Source organism: Manihot esculenta, chromosome 12, assembly GCF_001659605.2.
Source record: "Manihot esculenta cultivar AM560-2 chromosome 12, M.esculenta_v8, whole genome shotgun sequence".
NCBI lineage: Eukaryota > Viridiplantae > Streptophyta > Magnoliopsida > Malpighiales > Euphorbiaceae > Manihot > Manihot esculenta.
Genome location: NC_035172.2, coordinates 8534627 through 8547348, shown reverse-complemented (window position 1 = coordinate 8547348; position 12722 = coordinate 8534627). Strand labels below are relative to the sequence as shown.

At 31.3% G+C, this 12722-nt stretch overlaps 3 protein-coding genes across 4 annotated transcripts; 1 reads left to right on the top strand and 2 right to left on the bottom strand.

Moving 5' to 3' along the window:
- The first annotated feature begins 3165 nt into the window (after window positions 1-3165).
- LOC110627998 (50S ribosomal protein L6, chloroplastic) lies at window positions 3166-5603 on the top strand. Of its 2 annotated transcripts, none has more exons than XM_021774427.2 (3): window positions 3166-3266; window positions 4241-4549; window positions 5121-5603. In XM_021774427.2, the coding sequence occupies exons 1-3, from the start codon at window positions 3232-3234 to the stop codon at window positions 5455-5457; spliced, it is 681 nt and encodes a 226-aa protein (XP_021630119.1). In that variant the 5' UTR covers window positions 3166-3231; the 3' UTR covers window positions 5458-5603. The 2 variants fall into 2 exon arrangements, with proteins under 2 accessions (XP_021630119.1, XP_021630120.1); XM_021774428.2 differs by lacking the exon at window positions 3166-3266 and adding an exon at window positions 3311-3520.
- A 666-nt stretch (window positions 5604-6269) lies between these two features.
- On the bottom strand, window positions 6270-9090 carry LOC110628036 (HMG1/2-like protein). The gene is made up of 8 exons (XM_021774477.2): window positions 8764-9090; window positions 8527-8594; window positions 7811-7930; window positions 7640-7697; window positions 7298-7342; window positions 6942-7025; window positions 6754-6834; window positions 6270-6571 (listed from the first exon to the last, which is right to left on the bottom strand). Exons 1-7 carry the CDS (start codon window positions 8767-8769, stop codon window positions 6754-6756), a joined length of 462 nt encoding a protein of 153 aa, XP_021630169.1. The 5' UTR covers window positions 8770-9090; the 3' UTR covers window positions 6270-6571.
- Window positions 9091-10804: 1714 nt separating this feature from the next.
- On the bottom strand, window positions 10805-12465 carry LOC110627924 (caffeic acid 3-O-methyltransferase). Its single transcript, XM_021774324.2, has 4 exons — window positions 11961-12465; window positions 11568-11878; window positions 11319-11383; window positions 10805-11207 (listed from the first exon to the last, which is right to left on the bottom strand). The coding sequence occupies exons 1-4, from the start codon at window positions 12398-12400 to the stop codon at window positions 10905-10907; spliced, it is 1119 nt and encodes a 372-aa protein (XP_021630016.1). The 5' UTR covers window positions 12401-12465; the 3' UTR covers window positions 10805-10904.
- Window positions 12466-12722: the final 257 nt, after the last annotated feature.

The window sequence follows — 12722 nt, the reverse complement described above, 5'->3', positions numbered from 1 at the left end:
TATTTTATTTATTTAAATTTTATTTATCGAAAATAATTTTTATGAAATAATTTTTTTATTATTTAATTTTAATTTAAAAAATAAAATTTATTAATAAATTTAAATATAAAAATTTTAATAAAAATATAAAGACGTAAAAAATGACTTTCAATTTTTAGAAAATCATTTTTTCAGAATAAAAAATCTTTTTTATTAATTAAAATTTTTGAATATCTCAAATATTAAAAATATTTTTTATAAATTAAACGGAACCTTATTAATAAAAATAATATTTTTTAAAATCAATACTTTTCACTTATATAATAAAAAATAAAAAATTTCCTCTTCTCTCTTTTTTAAAATATATTTATAAAAGCTTCTTTATGAAAAATATAATTTTTTTACTTCTCAAAATTAAAAATTTATAAATAAGTTCTAATAAATACATAAAAAGGAAAAAGATATTTTTTTATTATGCTAAGTTAAGAATATATTAATTTTATTATATTAAATAATAAAATACTAAATTTGATTTATTTAGCTCAAAATTAATCAATTTATTATAATTGAAATAAATTTATAAAATTAAATTATAATTAACAAAAATCGATCATATTATATATAAGTACTTATAATTAAAATAATAATAAAATACATTCGGTTAGCCTCTACGTCGACCACAATTATAATTAACACAAACTTTTAATATTAAACTAAATTTAAAAAAATTAAAAAAAATTGACTAGAATAGAAAAATAATAAAAAAACACTCCAAGACTTAACCTGGTGGAAAGTGCATCATGTAGCCTTAAAAGGTCTAAGGTTCGACCCCTCCAACCCCTATTTCAAAAAAAAAAAATAATGAAAAAAAGACCTTTTTTTTAACCATCTGGCCTAAATTAAATTACTAAACTCCTCCATATTTGGCAAACTATAGTACACTTGCCATGCATTAAAAAAGGTTGTGGTTTTTATATTCATATTTTTTTCCCAATACAGGAATTAAAAAAGAGAAAACTTTGAACTTGTGTTATTAGGTAATTGGTACATTTTCGATGAATACATCAAACTGGATATATTCATAATTTTTTTAAGAAAAATGTATAAAAAATTATTTTATAATTTCATTATTTTTTACTTTAAAATTTAAGTTCATTTTATATTACAATAATATTTTATAATATCAAGTTATTAATAAATAATAATAATTTTTTAAAATTTTATTAATTAATATTTTAAAAAAAAATTATAAATTTTTATTTTAAAATTTATTATATCAATATTTTTTTCACAATATTAAATTATCACTATTTACTAATACTCAGTATTACAGAATATTATTTTAAAATAAATTAAATTACACACTCTAAAATATAAAATTATATAATATTTTTAATATTTTTCTTTTTAAACGTAGTAAGTAAGCTTATTATATTTATTAAGATTATATATATGCACGGACTCGGCATGGGGCACTTGGGGTACATGCCTCCTGCCGCCCTAGATATCTTTATATAACTAGGTTATTCTAATGTCGCCCAAAACGTTTGCAATTTTACCCATAAATCATAGTTTATTCAGTTTTTAAACTGCTTATTAATTATACTTAGGCTAAATATATATTATTTTAAAGTAAAAGGCCTATTTTAATACTTAAAATTATTCATCACTAGTCATACAAGTCTCCAAATATTTTTTTAATCAAAATAATTTCTTCAACTATTAAGTAAATCAAATAGATCTTTAAATTTTAATTATAGATTAAATATACTTGTAAGAGCCATATAAACCCTTTAAATTTTAAAAAGTATTAAATAAAATTTTTAAATTTTTAAATTTTTAAAATATATCAAATAAATCAATATTTTTAATTTAAATTTTTTTATTATACTCTACCCTGTAATTAACATTTGTCAGGAATATATATTAGTTTATATTTTTCTATTAATCTCTTAATAAAATAACTGATATCATGTTTTATTAAATTATATTAAATTAGTGATTGTAATCGTAAAAAATATAATAAATATATAGAGAAGCTTTCTAAATCATTCAATAGATAGTGAATTATCAATTTGTTCTATATCGTACCAAAATCCTCATCATAATATTATATATCAAGTACATAAAACAACTGGATGAGTATAGTGACTAAGTCTACTGGTAGTTGTTCTTGGAGAATATATGCTACAACAAAAATTGATGAAAAGACATAGAAGTTCGAATAATAAGTTGACAAATGCGGGATAGTAAATGAATTTTTGAGAGATTAAGAAGGGATTAAGATTATAGTATAGATGACATACTTATTAATTTGTAAGAAAAATACTTACAATTTCAAAGTGGGTTTATGGGGGGTTTTTGGATTTGTAGAGAGTTTTCGGCTGTCGAACCTGCCGCCGAAAGTTCTTTGCCCAGCATTTTTTTACTTATTTTATATGCATATTTTATGATGTTTTAAGGGGGTTTTTAAAAAGTTGTTTAGAGTTATGTTTGGTCCCTCACTTGAATCCACCTGTATAAGATCGGACCCGAGAGACCGTAGAGATCAGCAGTAAGTCAGTTAGCTGCTACAGTTGTAGTAAGTATCAGTCAGAGGTGAGTAGAACTAAAACTAATCTATCGATTGGAGTCAATATGAAATTTTCATTACTTGTAGGCAGAGCTAATACTAGTATTGATATCAACCTTCTTTTTAATTCTTGAAAACTCTCTTCACATTAATTTGATTAGATAAATTTTTCTGAGTCAACCTGATCATATAAGCAGATATTTTAGAGAAATCAAGAACAAATTTTCTATAGGAGCAACTATTATATATTAAATGTAATTAAAAAAAAGTGAATAATAATTAAAAAGTGAGAAAATAGAAAAAAAAATTGTGAAACCTGAGAAGAAATATAAAATAGTGTAAACTCTTACTAATACTAAAAGTCTGAGTGCTTCGCATATCCCTCCAAAGGAGATCTATTGTAATCTTTATCTTAATTTTAGTTTGAGATAACTATAAATTTTAAATTTACTATTTGAAATATTAAAAAAAAAGTTTTTTTTTTTGTTTTTGAAAAAGGTAAGAAATTGATTAGACCCGCCTGGTCCAAAAATCCGAGGGAGATGGGCTTGGGCTTGGGCTTCGGCTGAGTTAAGGGTAATTTGGTCAGTTAACAAAAATGCCGGATACAGTCGTTCTGGATAGCCCTTTGCACCAAAAAGAGCAGCACAGCGTCCACTGATACTAGAAGGCTGTTGATAATGGCTTCTTCAATTACTCCTTCTTTTCAAACCAGGTCAAGACCCTAATCCGATCCCTAATTCTCAATTTTCTTGTCTATTATGTTTCATGCTTTGCAATTACATATTTTAACTTGCTTCATTTTCGGTCTGCATTTCATTTGGCTGTTCTTGTGCCAAAATGTTGGAAATTTGAGTATTCATTTTGGTCTTGGAATTGTGTTCAAGCTAGATACTTCTGATGGGTTTCTGTCAAGTTCTTGAGTAACAAATCACGGAAGCTGCCTCTTATCTTACGTATCTAATATGGGTAGGAAAATATTGTTTTTGTGTATGATAATGGATACGAGCATTTCCATTCATTTCTTCTGCATTGTCAATTGTTGCTAATTCTGTGTATTCTCCAATGGAAAATTAGCTTTTTTCAAGTGTTTTGAATTCATAGTTTTTCTTCTCAATCACCCCAATTGCAATTTGTTTACTTGGTAGACTCTCTGCTAAACTGAAGCGCTAGTGCTTCTCTTCTTCTTTGAATGTATAATAGACAGTTGCCCCACATGAGGGAATCTTGAAATTTAAGGAAGCCTGTCATAGAAGAATCTTGCATTTCCTGCTTTCTCAAATCATGTAAATATCCTTTCCAGTTTCTTATTTTATTCCTTTGTTTTTTGGACCACTGAGAAGCCATTTGGTGTGGGCTTCATAGGCTAGGCTAGCACTCCAATCTTTGTATTCATGAGAAAGTTGATGGTCCAGAGACTACAGTCAAGATTTCAACATTTTTTAGCAATTAGGTTTGATGTAGCGAAACTTAAGAACAATAGGTACTATTTATGAGCTATAAATGATCAAATAGATCATCTGGCGAATGTGAATAGGGTCTTTTTTTTTGGTAATTTTCATCTTGCATTCTTTGATATCTATGGATTCAGATTTCAGAATAATCTTTTAACTAAAAACGTTGTAGTCTTTAGCTGCAATTGACTTGTTCTGAATTTCTGATAAAATTCCTCTTCATGTGATGTTTTAGCAATCTGAGAACTGTATTTTTGGGTGAGAGAAATGGAATTTGTCTACCTGTTGTTCCTATGACACATGTTGGGTTCCTGAGTAAGACTATAGAATGTAAGGAGTCACGAATAGGGAAACAACCAATTACAGTGCCTTCCAATGTGACAATCACATTGAATGGCCAAGATTTAAAAGTAAAGGGTCCTTTGGGGGAACTTTCAAGAACTTATCCTCGAGAAGTCAGGCTTGAGAGAGATGAGAATGGAGTGATTCGTGTTAAGAAGGCATTAGAGTCAAGAAGAGCCAACCAAATGCATGGACTTTTCAGGTAAACTCTTCCATCTCATTTCTTTCTAATCATCCTTGCCTATTCTCTCTTAGTTTTAACATTATTATACTTAATCTGTAAGGCTAACAAGCTATTTTACCCTTTTTTTTATAATTTTTTTTTTCTAATACTTGATCACGGGGACTTTTAGAACATACACGAGGAACCTCCGAACTGGTCAAATCTGTTTCTCTAACAGTTCGACAAGGGACTAACTGACTAAGAAAGAGTTATAGTTCATTATGATTTTGACGTATATCTCATCTTTGCTGTACGGAAATTGCAGTAATCAAACTGGATGTGCTCTTATAATCCTTTGAGCTATGAAGAGACGTCATTAAAGATGGGATTCTATAAGTAATAAAAGATACTTGTGACAACTATTTGATGCGTGTTAATAACAATTCATTTTGTTTGAAATGTTATGTCTTTTCATGTTTATGTGAATTATATTTGTGAAGGACAGGAGAGTTGAATACCAAAACATGAGTATCAGCCTCAGCAAATGTATGCTATAGTCTAGATTTATGTCTTCTTCGCTTACGTGGAATGTTCATTTTAATGCATTCAGGACACTTACAGACAACATGGTGGTGGGAGTATCTAAGGGGTTTGAGAAGAGACTTCAACTAGTTGGTGTAGGGTATCGTGCAACAGTAGAAGGTAAAGACTTGGTATTAAGTCTGGGATTTTCTCATCCGGTTAGAATGGCAATACCGAATGACCTAAAAGTGAAGGTGGAAGAGAACACCAGGATCATTATTAGTGGATATGATAAGTGTAACATTGGTCAGTTTGCTGCTTCAATTAGGAAATGGAGGCCCCCTGAACCATATAAAGGTAAAGGTGTGAGGTATGCCAATGAAGTTATAAGATTAAAGGAAGGGAAAGCTGGGAAAAAGAAGTAACTGATGCATTTCTTTTCTATGTTCTTTTTGTCTCTTATGTGCACTTGTTTAAATGCATTAGCAATGCGGATGTATTTCAGTTATTCATTGAACAGACAGGATGCTTATTTTTTTAGTTTTATTTCTGTCTCAGTTGATTTCTTTTATATCAATTTTCTTTTTTTCTTTTTTTTTTTTTTGAAATGAAAAAAATAATTCTTTTTAATTTGAAAAAAAAAGGATTTTGGAGAAATTAAAATTATACATAATTTTATAAAAAATTAATTAATTATTTTTTTTTATAGAAGTAAATAATTCTATACGAATGCATGATGGTTTATACGAACATGATTATAGAAAGTGGTCCAGAAGCTGTGTACACTCGAGCTATTTCATATTTGAGATGGAAAAATTAAGAGAACCTGGAAAATTAAGGATCCCTCCTGATCCCGAATCCTCTTTCTCGCAATACAAATAAGGTTTTTTTTTTTCCCTTAATTTTAAAATAATGTACACTTTCCTTCTAAATTTTTAACATCCATTCTTGACCAGAATCATCGTCGGCCATGTAGACATTCACTTTGAAGCGCATACTCATTAAGCAAGCTTGGCATATTGAAAACTAGAAAGCAATGCCGGGCAAATAGCCTTCCAATCAGCACTGACAAACGCTTCTAATATGCTTCATTAGCATCACTGCCTTCTTCAATACTCTTGCAGTAAAAAATTCCAGAATAAGCGCTTAAAAACATTAATTAACAGCCAACGCTTGCCATTTGTTGTTTTTCTCTTTTTTTTTTTTGTGTGGGTCAAATGCTGTTTGGAGTTTGCAATCAACAAAAATATCCAGACGGATGTTAATTTTTATGAGGAACCCAATCCTATAAAATTTCTTCCAGTTTCCCTTTACCTTCATTAACAGGGAAACTTTTACAGAATTTGATAGCGTATTAAGTCAAAGCAACAAGCAAGGAACCGCACCAAGGGTTATGAAAATGCTAATGATACGCTAAAACATTACACTGATTAATCTCTACTCCTAAAAGGCTGTCCAACTTGATGCATTTGCCACTTTCTTCCCTATAGGTCTCTGTTGTCCGTACACACCAGCTCCAAAGCCCCCACTTATATTTCTCTGCAGTAATTTGACGACAAAATAATGAATAGCAGGCCAGCTTAAAATAAAATTTTACCACGAAGAAGATGAACGCTTACAGCAACAGTAGTTGACCAGGTCTAATTTGAATTTTAAATTGAATGGAATGATAGAGACGAGTCATGAATGTAGTACTGTTATTATGTTGATTGAGGTCATACCTAGGAGCTGGCTTCCTGCTCAGCATCATCGTGGATCTCAGAAGTGGATTTTTCAGATTCCTCATTGTCACCACTGTGACTCTACAAAACAAGAAATTACCGAACACGACGCAGAATTGGAAATTTGAAGAAATTCAACACAATTTGGAATGAGGATAGATTCAAATGGAAAGGAAAAAATGATATACAAGCTTCTGCTTCTCATATGCTTCAACAGCTTTCTCATACTCTGCTTTCTTCCTCGAGGCCTTCTCAGCATATGGAGCTTTTTCCTAGATTCCAGAAACAGAATGTTGTAAGCTGCGGTTCTTCAAGTAATCATGAAAATATGCATTATTATCATTTTCTATTCTTATCTCCAAAAAACAAACCAATTTACTTGTTCCTATTGAAGAAATTTTGAAATAGTGATACATGCAAAAGGATACTAGAAGGGAGAATAGATCATTCTGATGTGTGTGTGTGTGTGTGTGTGTGTGTGTGTGTGTGTGTGTGTGTGTGTTTTTTGTTGCGCTAATAAGAGAGAAGAAATTGGAGATCTTACAGAATCAGACATTGATTTCCATTTCGCACCACCAGCTTTCACTACCTGTACATTCAGAAATCTGAGTCTATGCCATGTCATGAAAACTTATATTTCTGTTTCATTGCAAAGAAGATCGATGAGCATTGCAAGGTATTTCGCATTTGAACTTATTTGATCTCAATTTAATTCTTAAATGTCAACAAGGCAGGCGAAAATTGAATTTCCATAGGATAATTATAGTCAGCGATTATTCACAGCTTTATTTTCTTCTACTTGGCAGAATTTTCTCGTCAACCAAACACACGAGACAAAACTTAAAATCCAAAATAACAAGCAATCAACAAAATTCTCGAATCTCACAACAGAAACAGATTTGTTTTCAGGAAAGTTCTCCTTGAACGATTTCCTGAACTCCTCCCTGTCATTGACAACAACGGGGAAAAGAAATATTAGAATCCAAAAATCAGCAGAGTATAGAGAACACATTCGCATGAAGCAAACAGAATCTAAAGGAATTGAAGCGGAAGTCACATGAAGACGAGAAAAGCACTGGGAGGGCGCTTTGGAGCATCAGGATCCTTTCGAGCTGAGTTCTTCTTGCTTCCTTTCTCCTTTGTAGTTTTGGTCCCTGCTTTGCGTGCCTTCAACTTCCTTCAAAAATGTGAAGCACAGAAAACAGTGAAATCCGTTAGAGTAAAGAGAGAGAGAGAGAGAGAGAGAGACAAATGATAAAACGAAAATCGACTCGGAACATCAATTGAAATGCCAAATCCAAAGAAAACAAAGGAGGAATAGAAAAGTTATGAGAACAGAATAACGATTTCATGCAGATTTGACTGTCGCCTAAGGGGGAAAAAGAATCGACAAGAAAACAAGATAAGAGATCAACATTTATAGCATCAACCACATAAGAAATCGATTTTAAGAGGAGAATCGAAAGTGTAAATGAAAAAAAATAATAAAAAAAAACGCAGCAGATAACTTAGCAATGAAGTAATTGCAACATCAAAATAGAAACTGAAGCAAACTGACGAGCAAAAACTGAATTATGAACCTAAGAAAAAAAAAGAAGAAGAAAGAGCAGAAATGCTTTATAAAGACAAAATCAAAGAAAATAAGAAAGTAATGAGAAATCAAACGAAACAAAAATCAGCCAAACACATTACTAATACATAAGGAACACATTGCAGAAGAAGATTCAAATGGCAAAAGGAAGTAATGGAAGAGAGAACGAAGAGATAGATTACTCTGCATCGAGCTTCTTGTGAGCAATCACAGCAGTTCTTGGTCCCCTCATGGCTTTGGATTTCAAAGGCTAGAAAATTTCAGATCGATCAGAGAGAGAACTAAACCTTTCTAAGAGGCGAGAGCATTCAAATGAAAATGAAAATGAAAAATGAAATGCTACGAGGTTTTTATAAGCGATAGTGTTTGCCTGCGGTTGTGAAACGAAATTTAATCAAAATGAAATCGGGGAAGCTCACGTCCATATAGTTTTTTTTCTTTGGCGGGAAAGGAAAAAACTAAGACTTGAGGCGTTGGATAGAGGCGCGTAGATAAACTCTCTGGTGCTACTAAAGCGAAGAGATGGAAAGTCTAAAACGACGATTTGGCTGAGCGATGGCTGTGTAGTTTGTGCGCGTTGTCTGTAGCTGCGATTTGAACTGTTTTTGAGGTTTTCCCCAGCGGTTATTGATGTAGCTGTGCCAAAACCGTCGTTTGGGCTAGGTGAACGATACGACGGGGAAGGAAGCGTCTGTAGCCCCGGCCGGTTTGGGTCTAGTTTTTAATCGAAATCCACGATTGTGACTTGTAGAATTATAGGTCTGTACTCTTCCTGACTCATTGCCAGACGTCGATTCTCAGTGCTTTTAGCCTCAGTAATTCTAAAAATCGGTCTTTTTCTATTGCAATTCAAGATTTAATTCAATTTTAAATCCATTAAATTTATTATATATTTATTTAAATATAAAGACAGTAAAACATTACATGTATTTAGAATAATTATTGTCGATAATTGACTATATTAATTATAATTAACTGTAGTTTTAAATATAAAAATGTGAACGAGGAAATGAACTTGCAAACTGGTATAACACCCTTAAATCTTTTTGTTATTTACAATATTATCAATTGTAATGCTATATTTGTGGTGTCTCCACTAGGCTTATTCAAACTATTTTATTAATTTAAATGTTTATTCGTGAAGTTAGTTATACTGTTAAATTATTTGCATAAATTTCATTTATAGTTCCTGAATTTATAATGTTGTAATATTATTGTTGCTTAACTTATTTTGTATTATAAATTCTCTTAAATTTTAAATTTTATAATAAAAAAATTTAAATTATCTCTTTTATTTTATTTTAAATTTTCATCCGTGGTATATTTAATATATCAATAAATATAATTTATATCAACATTCTCTTTTTTCTATTTTGTTCATTTTAATCGATCAAAATATTTTTTCTCCTTAACTAATAAATTATAACTCTCTCTAGTATTTTGATACAACTCCCAACTCTCTCCAATACATCAATTTTACCGTTCAATTTAATGTAGTCACATGCCAAAATGTAAAAATGTCATAATATAGTAGTTCATGCCTCTCATCAAATGGATTTCCGCGTAGATATGATGAGAAAGTTTTATGTGTAGACATAATGAGAAAGCAAAACTTACAACGTCGTGAACAAACAATCATTCTAAAAAGAGATTTTATGGTTACAAAAATATTAGGGTAAGTAAACAATATAAAAAAAAAAACTTAAATAAGATTGGACTATTTACCATGAAAGCATTTAGGTAAATATATTGTTTTTATAATGAAATGTTTTTTTTCATATTGCAAAAACCTAACACTATAAATTCTTTAATTGGGTGAATCTTAAGTTTTTTAGATAAGCTAATGTTGTGATTGTAGGCTTATTAAATCACATTAAAAGATTAGAGTTTGAAAAGAGAGAAAAAGCAAAAAAGAAAGAAGGAAGATAGAGGAAATGAAACTTGGAATTGGAAATAGATTTTGACTTGTATTTTCTGTTCTACTTTGTAAAAGTTTATATTTTGGATAAAGTGAAAATATCTTGAATCAGATGATAATTTTACTTTAAAACCGTAACAAAATTATTCCTATACTTTTAATAATATAATAATATTGTCTCTAGACTTTTAACAGTTAATATAATATAAATCATTTGAAATGCTATATTATTTTTTATCACCAAAACTCATATTAATTGAGTATTAAATCAATAAATAATTGAATAAAGTTAATATATACATGAAGTACTAATAAAAAAAATACAACACATAAATATATATTTATTTCACTAACAACATTTATAGACTCTTATTTTTTTAAGAAAACAGAGTCTAAATAATAGTTTTTATCACATAATTGTAAATGGAGTGTAAAAATCTTTATTTCATCATATTGCAATAGTCCGAAGAAAAGAGACTTATCGAGAAGGAGAATTCTTGTATGCCAAGACTGAATTTATATAGAACTAAGACATATATATATAGGATTTTAAGATTTTTATTTAGATGATAATGCAATTATATGTCTTGAGTGTATACAGATCCGGCCTAAGTAAGTTGTTCCTTAACAAAAGTATACAAGTCATATGAGTTTGAGGAACTCTACAACTGAAAAATTGAAGGCACAGGCTGCAACTCCAACGTGAGAAAACCCTGCTTTTTTACCTAGAGTTTGGAATTCTCTCTCTGTTCTATCATTTCGCTTTGGATTCATGTTTGTGAAGAGCAAATGAGTCTGTAGCAAGCCTTTAGCTGCAACATTATCTCCTATGGCTTCTGGAACTACCATGTCCACTGCTATCAATTTTCCATCACTTGGCAAAGCTTCATAGCAATTCTTTAACAGTTTTAAGCAGTGTTCATCATCCCACATGTGGAGTACCCACTGTTCATTCATGCCCATTTCATTTAAATTATTGGATCATCCTATAGAGAGTGAGCTACTAATTGAAAAAAAAAAGAAAAAAGAAAAATCTTTCTGCTTGTGTGATCTAACCTTCACGAAGATGGCTTCTCCTTTCGGAACATTCATGAACATATCTCCTGCAACATGCTGGATTCCTGCAAGAAGGGTTTTATAATATTTTATTGAACCATTCCTGTAACTATATAAGTGGTTGTTGTAATAATTTCAAACTTGAAGGGAGTTAATACCCCACCATATGTTGTCTTAGCTTGACTACTGTATTTCAAGGCATTCAACTAGCTAATTACTTCGGAAAAGAAAAAAACTAATTAAAAGTACCTGCATAAGAGGGTGATTTCTCTATGACTGGGGCCAAATCATAGTTGATACCCTTAATGGAAGGATACTTGGAAATGATCATGTTAAGGATAGAACCGTCGCCTCCGCCCACGTCCACCAAGGACATGAGACCTTGAAAGCCATCATATTTGTCCAGAATTCTACGCATCAGTAGAGTGTTAAAGTCCCTCATAGAGTCCTTGAACATTTCAACGAAACTACTATCTTTTCCCTTAAACTCCATAAAGCTCATCCCGTGTGCCTTTTCAAATGTGTTTCCTCCTTCAACCACTGCATCTTTTAAATGGTGCCTGTTACAAAATTGTTATATTCCAATGGATTAGCCTCAGTAGATATTATAGATTAACAGCTGCAAAGAATCCAATATATTACCAAGTATCCATGATGACTTTGTCGTGTATCACAGCCAGAAAAGGAGCCAAGCATCCCCTGTCGTGGTTCTTGATGAAGTATTTGGCAACCGGTGCTAAGCCAAAAAACCTACTGAGCTGGCCATCTTCGGTGCCGATGGTTGCAGTTGCAGAGCAAGTTAGAATACCATTGCTAGCTAGGACGAGGAGGATACGGTCTAGTACATGGGGGGCTGTCTGAGCCGCTGGAGAAGCGAGCTGGGAGGCAATTTGGGAAGAGGAAAGCTGGGCACTGGGACCAGCTTTTTCTATGATTTCAAGCACGCCGAGGTCTGTTGCTGCCTTCAGGGCCATGGGCAGTACTGATGCACTCGCAAGTTGCATCGCATACTGGCAGTAGTACTCTTCTTCTTCTTCATTGATAATGGTAGAGGTTGCCATTTGGATTAACTTAGAGTTCATTTTGGGGAAATTTGGTTCTATATAAAATGATTCTAGTCCTTGACTTCTTGAGGTTTAGGTAATTTTTTTCTCGTCCTCGTTTTATTTCTCTTTGTATATGTGTAATCGTGAGATTGGATTTTGTTGCCTAATCCATCACACCCTTGACTAATTTTAAATCAGATGACTAATTTTCGAAAAGCTATTTCCTTTTTCAGATTAATTAATTGTTTTTAAACAAAAGTCAAGGAAAGCACACGTCTGCTAGCAGTGATTGATGGCAACCGCTTTAGCAAAATAAATAAATGAGGGCAACAGGTTGGGTGTGCGATTTTGATTTGGG